A 15,143-nucleotide genomic window follows, 5' to 3' on the forward strand; every position below is an offset into this window, starting at 1 on the left:
GGGCATATGAGTGCAGGTGCCTGCAGAGGTCAGAGGAGTGTGTCAGATTCCCTGTAACTGGAATTAAAAGCAGCTGAGAGCTACCTAATATGGGTGTTGGGTATTTAACCCTGGTCCTCTGAAAGAGCAGTACACACTTTTAGCTGCTGAGCTATCTCTCCAACCCAAAAGGGGCAAATATTTATTTTTTTTAAAGATTTTATTTATTTATTATGTATACAACATTCTGCCTCCATATATGCGTGCAGGCCAGAAGAGGGCACCAGATCTCATTACAGATGGCTGTGAGCCACCATGTGGTTGCTGCGAATTGAACTCGGGTCCTTTGGAAGAGCAGCCAGTGCTCTTAACCACTGAGCCATCTCTCCAGCCCCAAATATTTATTTCTTAGACTTGGCAATGTATTATTAAATGTAACACCCAAAGCAAAAGCAATGAAAGGAAAGAAGAAAAGTTGCACTTAAAAAAAGTAGAAATCTTTCATATACTGTACTTTTCAGAGTACATGTTTTAAGAATAAAAGAAAAATGATCTTCATCAATATATTGCACAGATACTTTGTCAGTGGGTACCTTTAGGTGTAAAATTAAACTCTGTTACCAAGAACACGGTGTTAGTGATTGTGTTATATCCAGAAGTATCTTTGAAAATCAAACTCATTGCTCTTATTTATTTTCTTTCTGCATTCTGTACCCATTAATATTGTGCCATATGACTGCCTTGTTGTCAACAGAATAATGTAAATCTGTATGTTCAGAATGGATAGAACTTTGAATAATGCTTCTATATTTCCAGTCTTTTAATTTTTGTCACGAAACTAATAAATTTAATTTTGGTTACAAAAAAAAATTTCCATGTAGTAAAGGACATTATGAAAAGAACAAAAAGGCAAAATAGGACAAAACATTGCAAATCGTATATTTGACTTAAACAGGTAAGTGTTCCTCTACAAGGATAATACAAAATGATCTATAAGTATATGGAAAGATGTTCAGCATCCTTAGCCATTAGAAAATGCAAACCAAACTATGACATACCACTTCATACCTACCAGAATGGCTATAATTTTCTAAATAAGCAGAATATTTTAAAGAATTGAAACTGCAATGCATTATTGGTAGGAATATAAAATGGTACAGCTGCTGTGGTAGTTCTTCAAATCTTTAGATATAGAAATATCAGGTGACCCTTCAATCTTACTTCTAGGTATATATCTCAAATAAGAAAGCCTATGTACCAATGACCATACTATCAGTAATAACAGCTAAAAAAAATAGAAAAAAACAAGTGCCTATCTACTGATGAAAGGATAGGCAAAAGTGATATATTCACATTGGAGTAGTAAAAAAGGAATGAAGTATTAATAAATACTATAACATGAACTTTAAAATTATGTTAAGAGAAATAACTCACAAAGGACATATGTGATAATATATAAACAAACAATCTACAATGTGAAAATTCTAGAGACAGAAAAAAATGACAGCTTTCTAGGGACATCAGGCTCAGAGAATTGGTGGTTACTGCTTAATGTGGTACACAACTTTTCTACTGGTGAAAAATAATCTCATAATACAAAATGGTATATAAAACCATGACTGACTGTAATTAATATATTGACTTTTAAAAATAATTTTATTTATGTACATATACGTAGGACACTTGTATTGATGCTTGCAGTGGCCAGGAGCTACAGTTACAGGCAGTTGCAAACCTCCTGACTTGAGTACTAAGAACCAAACTGGTCTGCAAGAACAGCAAGTGCTCTTAACCACTGAGCCATCTCCCCAGTCCTTCTTTCTTTAGAGAAAGTTGACATATAAGCCTGTCTAGACTGGAACTCATTATGTGGCTCACACTAGCCTTCTGCTTCAGCCCCCTAAGTGCTGGGATTTCAAGTGGGAACCACCACATCCAGATGCAATGATGCTGGATTGTACAACTTATACACGAAAATGGCACAAGTATTAAACTTATGTTCTATATGTTGCTGCAATCAAAGCTTTTCTGAAACAGTTATGCATTGTATTCCAACAAAGGATCTTGTTGGGGCTAAAGAGATGGCTTAGTGAGTAAAGGCATTTGCCATACAAACCTGATGACCGGAGTTCAAGCCCTGGAACCCACGTAAAAGTGTAGAGAGAAAACCAACTACACGCAATCATCTTCTGACCTCCACAGCTATGCTGTGACAAGTGCATGTGCTTGGGTACACGTACATGCACATGTGTACACATACACACTCAAAACAAATAAGAATTTAGTCTTTTCTTGGATAAGATCTAAGTAAGGTATATGCACGTATAAAAATTTCACAGTGTAACCCAGTGGTTTATACATTTAATATGACTGAATAATTACAATAGAAGAAAAAATGATTTTAGTTTCCTACATTCTAATATTATTGGTGACCCTAAATTAAACTGCAGATGCTAAATCTATATAATTTATCCTCTTTTTGGAGAAATGGTCTCACTATGCATCCTTGGCTAACCTAGAACTTACTGTGTAGACCACACTGGCTTTGACTGAGTTCTGGGATTAAAGGTGTGCCATCACGCTTGGCTAATTTACCAATTTTTCAGAACCTCTGATGTCTGAGGAATCTGCTATATATTATTGGTCAGACATTATATTTTGAACAGAGCACAAGATTCTAAATGCTCCACAAAAAAAGCAGCAGTAGGTACTGACATGTCAGAGGAGATTCTTAGAGCTTCTGAGCCAACAGCACGTAGACAACTTTCAGATCTCACCAGTGGATCAAGTCAGGCTTCCCAGAAATCACTTCTGAATTTAGAAGCATATAGACGAATGAATAAAGAAAATGTGGTACATTTACACAATAAAGTATCTCTTAGCTGTTAAAAACAATGACATCAGGAAATTTGCAGGCAAATGGATAGAACTAGAAAAAAATCATCTTGAGTGAGGTAACTCAGACCCAGAAAGACAAACATGGTATCTACTCACTCATAAGTGGATACTAGATGTAAAGCAAAGGGTAACCAGACTATAGTCCACAACCCCGAAGAGGCTAGGTAACAAGGAGGGCCCAAAGAGGGACACATGGGTTTCCCTGGGAAGGGGAAATAGAAGACATCCCCTGGGTAAACTGGGGATGGGAACATGAACAATGGGGTTGGGGTAGGGATAGAGGGGGAGAGTAATGAAAGATGTCTTGATGAGGGGCATTTCCGGGTCAGGTAGAAACCTGGCGCAAGGGAAACTCCCAAGAACCTACAAGGATGACCCCAGCTAAGACTCCTAGCAATAGTGAGTGGAAAGGGTGCCTGAACTGTCATCTCTAATCAGATTGGTGATTACCTTAATTGTCATCAGAGAGGTTTTATCCAGCAACTGGTGGAAACAAATGCAGAGATCCACAGCCAAGTAATGGGCCAAGCTCTGGGAAACTTGTTGAAGAGAGTGAGGATTATAGGAGCCTGAGGGTGAGGTGCGGGAGGGAGTGGAGGGATGGAGGTAGGGATTGGGTGTCAGGGTCATCACAAGGGAACCCTCAGAGACAACTAATCTAGGCTCATAGGAGCTCACAGACACTGGACAAACAGCTAAGGAGTCTGCATGGGACCGACCTAGGCCCACTACATATGTGTGACAATTGTATAGCTTGGCCTACTTGGGCACTCTTAGCAGTGGGAATGAGGCCTGTTCCTGATTCTTTGGCAGGTTTTGGGGAACCTATTTCTCGGGCTGGACTGCCTTACCAAGCTTTAATATGAGGGGAGGAGCTTAGTTCCACCTCAACTTGATATGTTATGCTTTGTTTTGGATTTGGTCACTTATATATTTGTCTAGTAGTATTTCAGTGTGGTATTCATTTGAAGTTCCTTAGTAACTGTATATGTAAGCATATATACACATATAAATACATAGACATACATCAAAGAGCCATAGATCACTTAATGATGGGGAGAAATGCACCATTATGCAAACATCATAGAGTATACTTATACATGAGAGCTATGATGTCACTAGGCAACAAGTTTACAGGCATCACTGTTGTATACTCAATCCATTTTTAACTGCTACATTGTTAAGCTATGAATGATGCATGATTTTATATACATCTATATGTAGTACAAGGGAACAAACACAGAGCATCACATGTTAGGTACACTTTACACTGAGCATGTGCAATCCACATGTGTATTTAGGTGTGTGTGTATGTATGTATATATGTATATATATATTCACATATACACTTGGACTATAGATAATTAGATCTATCTATCTATCTATCTATCTATCTATCTATCTATCTATCTATCTATCTATCTACCTACCTACCTACCTACCTACCTACCTACCTACCTACCTACCTACCTATTTGATTCTATTATGAGGTATTTTCTCTCCCCTCAACATAACTGGTATTTATGGCAACTCAACTCAGAAATCACAGCTACTCATCCTACAACAAGAGTCTTTAAAAAATCTTCTATCAAAACCTAACAATACTCTCAATTTTCTTGGGGTGAAGACCCCAAGCTAAATGATAGATTACTCACAAGACTCGAAGGTAGATGGAATGCTACCGGACTTATTCTTTGGCTCTTTGGCTGGGTAAATGTCCTGTCCTATTTTGAAAACAATCCTTGAGAAATTCCACTGGCACTGACCAGTTTTTGATCTTTCAGGTATTATGATCTTAATCATGTCCTCCAATATCTGTTTCTTGCTTCCTTTTTTCATCTTCCTACTTTCTTTTTCTCCTCTTTATCATCAACATCTGTGTGGCATCTAAATTTTCTTTTTCACTGCTCCCTTCACCTCTATTCTCTTTCCTGTCAATATTTTCATCTTCGTCCACTTCATAAATTCTTCCTTACCACTCTCATCATCCTAGTATGAGGTATTTTCAGGATACTCTTTCATTTTGTTTTAAAAGATACTCAGGCTGTGTTTTTTCTGATTTGTTTATTAACTCCTGATTTTTGTTTTATCAGATAATTTTTATTTTACTTACATATCTTATAATATATTCAGATCTTTTTGTCATTAATTCTGTAAATATTGAAATAAGCACACATAGAACAAGGTATGTTTTCTGTTCTTAAGATGTAACACATGTTTTCAGACATCATTAGGATTTTATGAAATCTTCTATAGTAGATATGTTATTTATGTCTTCTTAAATCTTGACTTTTGCTGTTTTATTTAATTAAATGGCTGTCACAGATTGAAAAACAAATCTCATGTATTTTAAGTTAATTTTTGTGCTCACCTCTTTTTATTAAAATCTGTCAAAGATATCACATATGCTCAAAAAACTCAAAAGGTCAATTATTTCTAAATCCTATGAAACATAATTCATCCACATAGTAAAATAAACCATGACCAAATAAACTTTATTCCAGAAAAGCAATGATGATTTAATTTTAGGAAATTTATTATTATGATTCAGTATACTGGTAGTTTAAAAGATAAACATGATTATCTCTTCAGAATCTGACAATACCCATTGACTCAAAACAATTCAAATACATGAACAGATGGACACACTATAAAAAAAATCTAAAAGCCAATATCTACTAAGGAAAACAGAAAGAACCTATTTTATAACTTCAAAATGTTTAGAGTTTTGATAACAAACTTTAGCAGTATGTAATATTTGATTTGAAGTCTACTGGCAAATAAGATAGTGTGAAATCCAATGACCTAAGAGCAACACATTATGTTAGACAATAGCGACCTGCTTTTAAGTTTAATATTATCATTCCTTAGAAAGTATTATTCTCACTACAAGCACTGTACTAAGGAGTAAAAATTCTAACATACAGCATAGAAAAATTCTAAAAGAATAATTTTACTGGTTATGGAGTATGGTCCAAACTTCTGGTAGCCAAATTTTCTAGTGACTTTATTATTTAGATCATAAACTCTCTTCTTTTTGCGGTGCTGGGATTAAACCCAGGGTCTCATGCACAGTAGGCAAGCACTGTACTACTGAACTACATCCTCAGCATAAACTCCCTTTGTAAATGTGTTACCAAGCCCAAGCCCCACTGTACCTGTTTGTTTCAGGCGATTCCAGACAATTTTGCATTTCTGGGTGTGCTCAAGTGACATTCTCAGTAACCTTGTCTATATATACATAAAAATAACAGATAATTAATCTAAATGAAAACAACTTCATGCAAATTAATATAATTTCAAATTATATTCATTAAAATAGTTATTAGTAAGATAATAGAAAATTATTTTTAACCAAACACTTTGCAATAAGTATAGCAATACTAACTTTCAAATGTTCTTTTCCTTATTGTACTAAGAAAATGAAGATTAACAGAAAATCTTGATCATTACCAATTTCTTTAATAATATAGAATATAAGAAAATCTTTCCCCTGGGTAGTTGTATGAGGAGCTCCATAAATAAGCTCTTCAAAAAATAACTGGTGAAAATTATAAAACATAATCATGTCAGGCTAGGGGTACAGTCCAGTAGTCCAGAGCTGGCTTAGCATGTGTGGCGCACTAGTTTTATGTCCCAAAACTTTGTTCTCTCTCATCTCAATAAAATCGAACAAAATGCAATCACACAAAGTCACAGAAAATTGCCCAGAGGATATGTATTTATTTGCTCTCAGAACCCTGCTAGGTATCAGTGAGCAGTGAGAGCCTATGACATATGAGACATGACATGTTTATATTAACCCTCATGGCAGTGTGATAGAAGAACTGCTTTAATCAGACACGGCCAAGCTTCCAGGCTGGGATTCCTAGGAGGTCCAAGACTGCTGGACTTAGCCTCCACTAAGATCTATTACAAACAAGCACAAGTCTTCTACTCAGACTGGATTTATGTTATAGAACTATTACAGGGCAAAAGCAAGGCAAGCTTGAATACTTGGTCTCAACTGTTCTCATCTCAATGAGCTTAGAGGAGAGTTTCTATGCCGAGAGACACAAAGCAAAAGTACCAAGGACCGTAAGTATTGCACAGTCTTCTACTCATAGAGCTGAATATCTGATATAAACCAAGCACTACTATCCTTATCCCTCAGACCTAAAACAGTGGCTCTATTCCATCTTAGTAAAAGGCATGTTATGAGCTCTGAAGTTTTCCCTAAGGAGAAGGATTTTAATTAGAACAGAGCCTAGAGAAATTCAAGTCCAAGGTCACTGTAAAAACTCTTGAAGATTTTGCTAGTGAACACAAGAGGGGACTGATAACACAAAACAGACCAATTTGAGGTTTACAGACAAACTGGGTAAATAGGCAATTATAAATGTCCTTTTCCATTCAAAGGGGCATTATTTTAAGTGGATCACACTGTAGAGAAATTTATATCCAAGAGCACTAGAGAGTGAAAGAGCGAGAGAGGACACAATCAACTAGCAAGTAGTATGGACATTAACAGAAGGCCATTTAGAAGCTTAAAAAGGAGATCAAGCTGCACAGTGCCTGTACTAAAAACTACATGAAGGTAGAAAGGAGACTAGGTGAGGAGAAGGGAGTCATCAGGAGTTGGAAGGGAAAGAAAAGTGGGTGGTAGCTGGTGAATATGATCACATTATATATACATAAAATTATCAAAAAATAAAACTGTGGTTTGAATGTGAAATGTTCCCCATAGGTTCACTTGTTTGAACACTTGGTCCCCAGCTGGTGATGGTATTTGGAAAAGTTGTGGAATATTTATCAGGAGGAGTCTCACTGGAAGAAATGGATCACTGGGAACAGACCTTAATGTTTTATAGCCCAGCCCCACTTCCTGTTTACTGTCTGCTTCCTGACTGTGGTTGTAATGTGACAAGCTTATTCTCTTGCTCCTGCCACTCTGCCTTCTTGCCTGCTGCAGTGAGAAGCAATGTTAAATGTTGGAGGCTATTGTTCATGTTTTCACTCCCCTAGACAACTTTGTTTGGCCCAATTTCACTAGATATGCTTGATCACATGTGGGTGGGAGGTACATGGACAGGAAATAAGTCAGGATATATTCTTGTCCCTGATTGGGTATGAGATGGGAGTCTTGATGGCTGTATACAGGCAGGGGGCATGCCAAGATATCTGCTTGCCCCTTATTAGACTTGGTGGGAAATTTGATGTCCTTTTAAAGCCTCTGCAAAGTTTGACTAATGCCCATTTTTCTGGGAATCCAGGAATGGACCTGACTAGAGGTGATCCTCCTCTGGCCAGTATTTAATTAAAGATACTTCAAATTTGGTTCAAAATTGTGGTGGTGGTCTTATTCCTGCCGGGTGTGATTAACTCTGCCACATCTGCTTGCCATAGTAGACTGTGTCTGTCTGAAACTGTAAGCCTGAATAAAGTCCTTATCCTTTAAGTAAAATTCCTTAAGTCAGGGCATTTTATCACAGCAAAAGAAACATAACTAACAGAGAAATTGGTACTGGGAAGTGGGACTGCTATTGTGATAAACTTGACCGTGTGAATCGTAGGCCTTTGGGAGTATTTTACACCAGAAATGTGTAAGAGTTTGAAACTTTGAGCTAGAAAAGCCCTTAAATGCAGATCTTAAAGGACAATTCTAATAGGAATTTGGAAGAACAGAAAGCATAGAATAATGTGAACTATAGAAGACAAGCTTAAGAGGTTTTGGAGGGTGATGGGGCTCTTTTTGGGCTAGAAGCCATTTAGTTTTTATTTACATAAATAATCAGGCTGCATTTTGCCCTTGTCCCAAGAACTTAAGTGAAGTTGAATTTAAGTTATAGCCTAACTTGTTTGGTACAGGATATGTCATAGTTGCTACTCACTGCTCTCATTTTAGGAAAGATAAAGTGGAATAAAAAGAAAATTTAAAATGTGAAGTTTGGTGAGGAAAGTTGTATGAAAACATTTAAAGTTGTGAACAAAGAAAATGTAGATGATAAAGCATCTATAATTGTTAAAGAGTTTAATTTCATTAAAAAGAAATCTCCTTTTCTGCACAGAGACAATAATGTAGGTGCCTTGAGGTTAAGACTCCGCTCATCAAAAGATCTAATGTATGAAAATGAGAATTATTTTAAAGGAGAAAAGATAAACTCACAATGCCAAAAGGGTTTCCTGTTCTGGAAAGCAAATGTCTAGAGAAGTGTTTCTCCAGGGTTAGCAAACAAAAGCTGATGCAATTGTGATTCAAGGGGACCAAGCTTCACCCTAAGATCAAAGGAAAATCTGGCACTGTCATTCATGTGGTAGTGGTTTTGCAGGCATGAAAGTTACAAAACTGAGAGGGTCATGAAGTTTTGCACCACAGTTCTAGAGAGCTGCTGCGGACAAGCAACATGCTCCAGAGTCCGAGTCCCTTTAAAGAGGTCTTGAAAGGCCACTGCAGGAAGGAACCAGGACCATAAATGCCCACTGATGAATGTTGCATATATGGAGTAGAGCCGAACCAAGAGAAAGGCAGCAGAGCTGGAGGGTCAGGGCTAACTAAACTAAGCCCATTGGAACTGAGATGATTCCGTTCTGACTTACAGATGCCAGATATAGAGCTGCAGGATTCGATGTTGCTGTGCTGGCTTTTGGTGTTGCTTGGTATTCATACAATCTTTGCGTGCTACTCCATTTTGGAATTGAAATGTATCTTCTGTGCCACTGTATGTTGGAATTACATAATTTCTTTTTTACAGAAGGTCACAGCTAAGATATTGCCTCCATTATCAGAAAATACTTTAGATTTTGGACTTTTGAACAATGTTGGGGCTGTTAAAGATTACAGAAACTTCTGAAGTTGGATTGAATGCCATTAAAACATGGCCACGAAAAAATGGAGACCAGGAGCATAATGTGGTTTGAATAGGAAATGCTTCCCATAGGGCCAAATGTTTGAATACTTAGACCCTATTTGGTAGCACTGTTTGGGAAAGGTGTGGAACCTTTAACAGGTTGGAGATTTGTTGAAGGAAGGTAGTCACTAGGTGTGGACCTTAATACATTATAGCCAGGCTCAATTTTCTATTCATTCGCTGTTTCCTAAGCGTGGATACAATGTGACCAACAAGCCTTCTGATACTGCCAGCATGCTTTTCCTGCCTTCTACCATGTCTTCCTTGCCAGGATGAACCATATTGCCCTGGAACTGTAAGCCAAAGTAAACCATTCTCCCTTAAGTTGCTTTTGTCAGAAAAGCAACAGAAAACTAATATAAAAATAGAACTTAAAAAATAAATAACAGAGGACGATTAGGGAAAAGGTATGATATGAAAACACTGCCATGATATAAAACCACTGCCATCTCCTTTCAGGAAGATGGGTCACGATGTTTTCACAAGCAACGATTACCCTCTGTGGAGTAAAAATTGAGCCACTGTACTATGGGGGCAAATAGAGCTCAATGGACTAGTCTAGTCAATTCACTAAACAATTACAAAAAGTGAACTAACAGGGGTTGGAGATAGAAATTAGTTAATAACATTTGCTGCTCTTGCAGAGGACCTAAATTTGATTTCCAGAATGCATAAAGCAGCTCACAATTGCCTGTATTCTAGTTCCCATTTCTGGCCTCCAAGAGCACCAGGCAAGTATGTAGCGCACATGCAGGCAGACATTCAAACACATAAAAAATAGAAATAACTTTGTAAAGGTCCAGATGTTAAACTAGACACATATTTCAAAGCAGCTATTTTAAATATACTTAGATAACTAAAGGAAACCACATTTAAAGAAGGAAGGTATGCTAAGAATCTGCATCAAATATAGCTCAATAAAGTCATATAAATTATAAAAGTAATCAAATAGAAATTCTAGAATCAAAAATACAGTTGAACAATTCTTTAGAGATCTTGAAAGAACAATATTCAACTTCATTTGGAAAAACAAAAAAGCCAGGATAGCTAAACAATTCTGTAAAATAAAAGAATTTGGATTTAGTGATTCTGGAGGTATCACCATCTCTTATCTCAAGCTTTACTACAGAACTATAGCAATAAAAACCACATAGTATTGGCATAAAAATAAACAGGTTGATCAACTGAATCAAATCAAAGACCCAGGAATAAATCTACATACCTATGATTTTCAACAAAGATGTCAATAATTTTCAATGCTGAAAATGTTGAAAGCATCTTCAACAAATGGTGCTGTCCTAACTAGATGTCAGCATGTAGAAGAATGCTAATCAATCTATATCTATCACCCCGCAAAAACTCAAGGCCAAGTGAATCAAAGACCTCAACATATATCCATATATACTGAACCTGATAGAAGAGTCAATGGAAAACAATCTCAAACACATTGGTAAAGGAAACATTTTCTGAATAGAACACCAGTAGCACAGATACTAATATTGACAACTAATAAATGGGATTGGATCTCATGAAACTGAAAAGATTCTGTAAGGCAAAGCATACCATTAATAGAACAAAACAGCAGTCTACAGAATGGGAAAAGATCTCTACCAACCCCACATCTAACAGAATGCTGATTTCCAAAATATATAAAGAACTCAAGAAACTAGATATCAACAAACCAAATAATCCAATTAAAAATGGAGTACAGATCTAAACAGAGAATTCTTAACAGAAGAATCTCAAATGGCTGAGAAACACTTAAGGAGACACTTAGCCATCAGGGAAACGTAAATCAAAATGACTGAAATTCCATCTTATGCCAGTCAGAATGGCTAAGATTGAAAGCACAAGTGACAAGTCATGTTTGAGAACATGTGGAACAAGAATACTCCTCCTACCTCAGGACCCAGCAATTCCACTCTTGGTAATAGACCCAAGAGATGCCCAATCATACTACAAAAGCATTTGTTCAACTATGTTCATAGCAGCCCTATTTGTAATAGCCAGAACCTGGAAACAACCTAGGTGCCCCTCAATGGAAGAATGGATAAAGAAGGTGTGGCACATATACACTTTAGAGTTCTACTCAGCGGTAAAAAAACAATGACATCTTGAATTTTGCATGCAAATGGATGGAAACAGAAAACACTGGGAGGACCTAGGACTTACCACAGGGCAGGGAACCCTGACTGCTCTTTGGACTGGAGAGGGAGAGGGGGAGGAGTGGGGGGAGGGGGAGAAGGGTGGGAGGAGGGGGAGGGAAATGGGAGGCTGGGAGGAGGTGGAAACTTGTTTTTTTTTCTCCTTTTTTCAATAAAAAAATGGAAAAAAAAGACAAATAGGAGGAGACTAAATATTGCCCTTTGGTGCAGGTATTAAGTAGCTGTTTCCTATGTGTATGTGCCATAGAGAATGAGATTCATCATCGAGGAGGCACAACATTCAAGTTAGGTGTCTATCACTAAACTACAGGAAGCTCTACATGGCATGTGATGCATGTGGAAGCATGCACTGGCAGTTTGAAAGCAGAGAGGAACTCAAAGGTTTACACTGTAAGAATAAGGCAACATTGTACATGTAGCAAAAGAATTGAGTTTTAAAACTGAATTGTTTAAGTAAGGGCGTGAAAAATAAATGAACAAGCACAAAAAACAACAACAACAACAAAAAAACACTATCCTAAGTGAGGAAACCCAGACCCAAAAAGATGAATATGGTATGTACTCACTCATAAATGGATTCTAGCCATAAATAAAAGACATTGAGCCTATAATTCGTGATTCTAGAGAAGGTAAATAAGAAGGTAAATCCAAAGAATAACAAATAGTTGTCCTCCTGGATATTAGAAGTGGACAAGATTGTGGGACAGGGGTTGGGAGCACGGAGGTGGGGGTGGCGTGGGGATAAGGGGAGATGGGGAGAGAGAAGGGAGAAGGGGAGGATGAGGAGAGCTTAAGAGAATGGGATGGTTGGGAAGGAGGAGGGGTAGATGAGGGAGCAGGGAAGTAGATATCTTAATTAAGGGAGCCATTTTAAGGTTGGCAAGAGACTTGATTCTGGAGGGGTTCCCAGGTGTCCAAGGAGATGTCCCCAGCTTGTTCCTTGGGCAGCAGAGGAGAGGGTGCCTGAACTGGTCACACTGATGAATATCTTGCATATCACCACAGAACCTTCATCCGGCGACGGATGGGGATAGAGACAGAAACCCACATTGGAGCACTGGACTGAGCTCCCAAGGTCCATATGAAGAGCAGAAGGAGGGAGAACTTGAGCAAGGAAGACAGGACCGCGAGGGGTGCACCCACCCACTGAGACGGTGGGACTGATCTAATAGGAGCTCACCAAGGCCAGTTGGACTGGAACTGATGGAGCATGTGATCAAACCGGACTCTCTGAATGTGGCTGATGGTGGGGGCTGACAGAGAAGCCAAGGACAATGGTGCTAGGTTTTGAGTCTACCGCATGGACGGGCTTTGTGGGAGCCTAGTCTGTTTGGATGCTCACCTTCCTGGACCTGGGTGGAGGGGGGAGGACCTTGGACTCCCCATAGGGTAGGGAACCCTGACTGCTCCTTGGACTGGAGAGGGAGGGGTGGGGGAGTGGAGGAAAGTGGGAGGAAGAGAGGGGGTGGAAATTTTCAATAAAAAATAAATAAATTAAAAATAAAATAAAATATATCAGAACCAATTAAAAAAAAAGAATACTCCTTCACTGCTGGTGGAAGTGCAAACTTGTACAGCCACTTTGGAAATCAGTGTGGTGGTTTCTCAGAAAACTGGGAATCAATCTATTAAAAGACCCAGCTATACCAATCTTAGGCATATAGCCAAAGGATGCTCAGTCATACCACAAAGGCATTTGCTCAATTACGTTCATAGCAACTTTATTTTCAATAGCCAGAACCTGAAAACAACCTAGATGTCCCTCAACTGAGGAATGGATAAAGAAAATGTGGTACATTCACACAATGGTACATTCAGCTGTTAAAAACAATGACAACAGAAAATTTGAAGGCAAATGAATAGAACTAGGAAAAACTATCCTGAGTGAGGTAACCCACACTGAGAAAAACAAACATGGCTATTAGCTGTAAAATAAAGGATAACCATATTACAATCCACAGACCCAGAGAGGTTAGGTAACAATGAAGGTTCATGGGGGGCATCTAGATCTCCCTGGGAAGGGGAAATAAAAGAAATTTTGTACGTGGACTGAGGGTGGGTGGGGATGGGAACATGAATGATCAGGTGAGGGTAGGAAGGGAGAGTACTGAAAGAGACTACTGGAAGGAAAAGGCATTTTAGGGTCAGGTAAAAACCTGGCACAAGGGGATCTCCCAGGAATCTACAAGAAAGACCCCATCTTAGCAACAGCAATAGCAGATAAGTAGCCTGAACTGGCCATCTCCTGTGACCAGATTGGTGCCTAGCCCAATAGTCAGCAAAGAGGCTTCATCCAGCAACTGATGGAAACAGATGCAGACCCACAGTCAAAAACTGGATGGAGTTCTGAGAATCCTGCAGAAAGATTGTAAGATTAAGAGGGGTCAAGGACATCACAGGAAAACTCATAAGAATCAACTAACTTGAACTCATAGGAGCTCACAGAGACTAAACCGACAATCAGGGGGCCTACATGAGACTGACCTAGGCTCTCTGCTATATGTTACAGCTGTGTAGATTGGTTCTTTTGTGGGACTCCTGACAGTAGGAGCAGGGGCTGTCTCTGACTCTTGCTGGCTTTTGGGACCCTATTATCCTAGGTTGCCTTGCCTAGGCTTAATACATAAAGAGGTGCTTAGACTTACTGCAACTTGATATGCCATGCTTTGCTGATGCTCATGGGAGACTTGCCCCTTCCTAACCAGAAGGAGGAATGGATGGGGGTGGGAAGAGAGAAGGGATGTGGGGGAGGATTGGGAGGAAAAGAAGGTGGGGAAACTGCAGCAGGGATGCAAAATAAATAAATCAGTTTATTTATTTAAAAAATACAGTTGAAATTCAAATTTGTGAGAAAAGCAACATTTGGTGTGAGTTGACAGAAGCAGCAACCAGTAAACAAAAATGTTTTTAAAAGTGATTATTGAGCTGGAGGGACACCTTAGAAGTAGAATGTGTGCTTAGCATGTACAGGTCTTGGGTTCAGTCTCTAGTACCAAAACTAGCAAATAAAGCCGTTATATTATTCATTTAAGCTGTACACACATACACACACACACACGTGCGCGCGCATGTGTATACTGTTCTATTACTGGACTTCTTATACATAGAAATGTAATACACTTAACAATAATAGCACAGAAGAGGCAGGTGGGAGCAAAGCTGTCTTCAGAGAAGGAAATGAGGCCATATGGTAATTCAAGGCCACAGGAAGAGG

General features: G+C 38.5%; 1 protein-coding gene across 1 annotated transcript in view; it reads right to left on the reverse strand.

Annotated features, from left to right (window-relative positions):
• Positions 1 to 15,143, reverse strand: part of LOC121444962 (testis-expressed protein 11-like) — a 301,690-nt gene that overhangs the window by 54,093 nt on the left and 232,454 nt on the right. The window contains exon 24 of the mRNA XM_041646923.1: positions 6,036 to 6,108. Within this exon, the coding sequence (XP_041502857.1) occupies positions 6,036 to 6,108 (73 nt within the window). The remainder of the gene's footprint in view (positions 1 to 6,035; positions 6,109 to 15,143) is intronic.

This window comes from Microtus oregoni, unplaced genomic scaffold (genome assembly GCF_018167655.1).
Source record: "Microtus oregoni isolate MIOR12 unplaced genomic scaffold, Mior012 000150F_ref0000365, whole genome shotgun sequence".
In the NCBI taxonomy this organism is placed as follows: Eukaryota; Metazoa; Chordata; class Mammalia; order Rodentia; family Cricetidae; genus Microtus; species Microtus oregoni.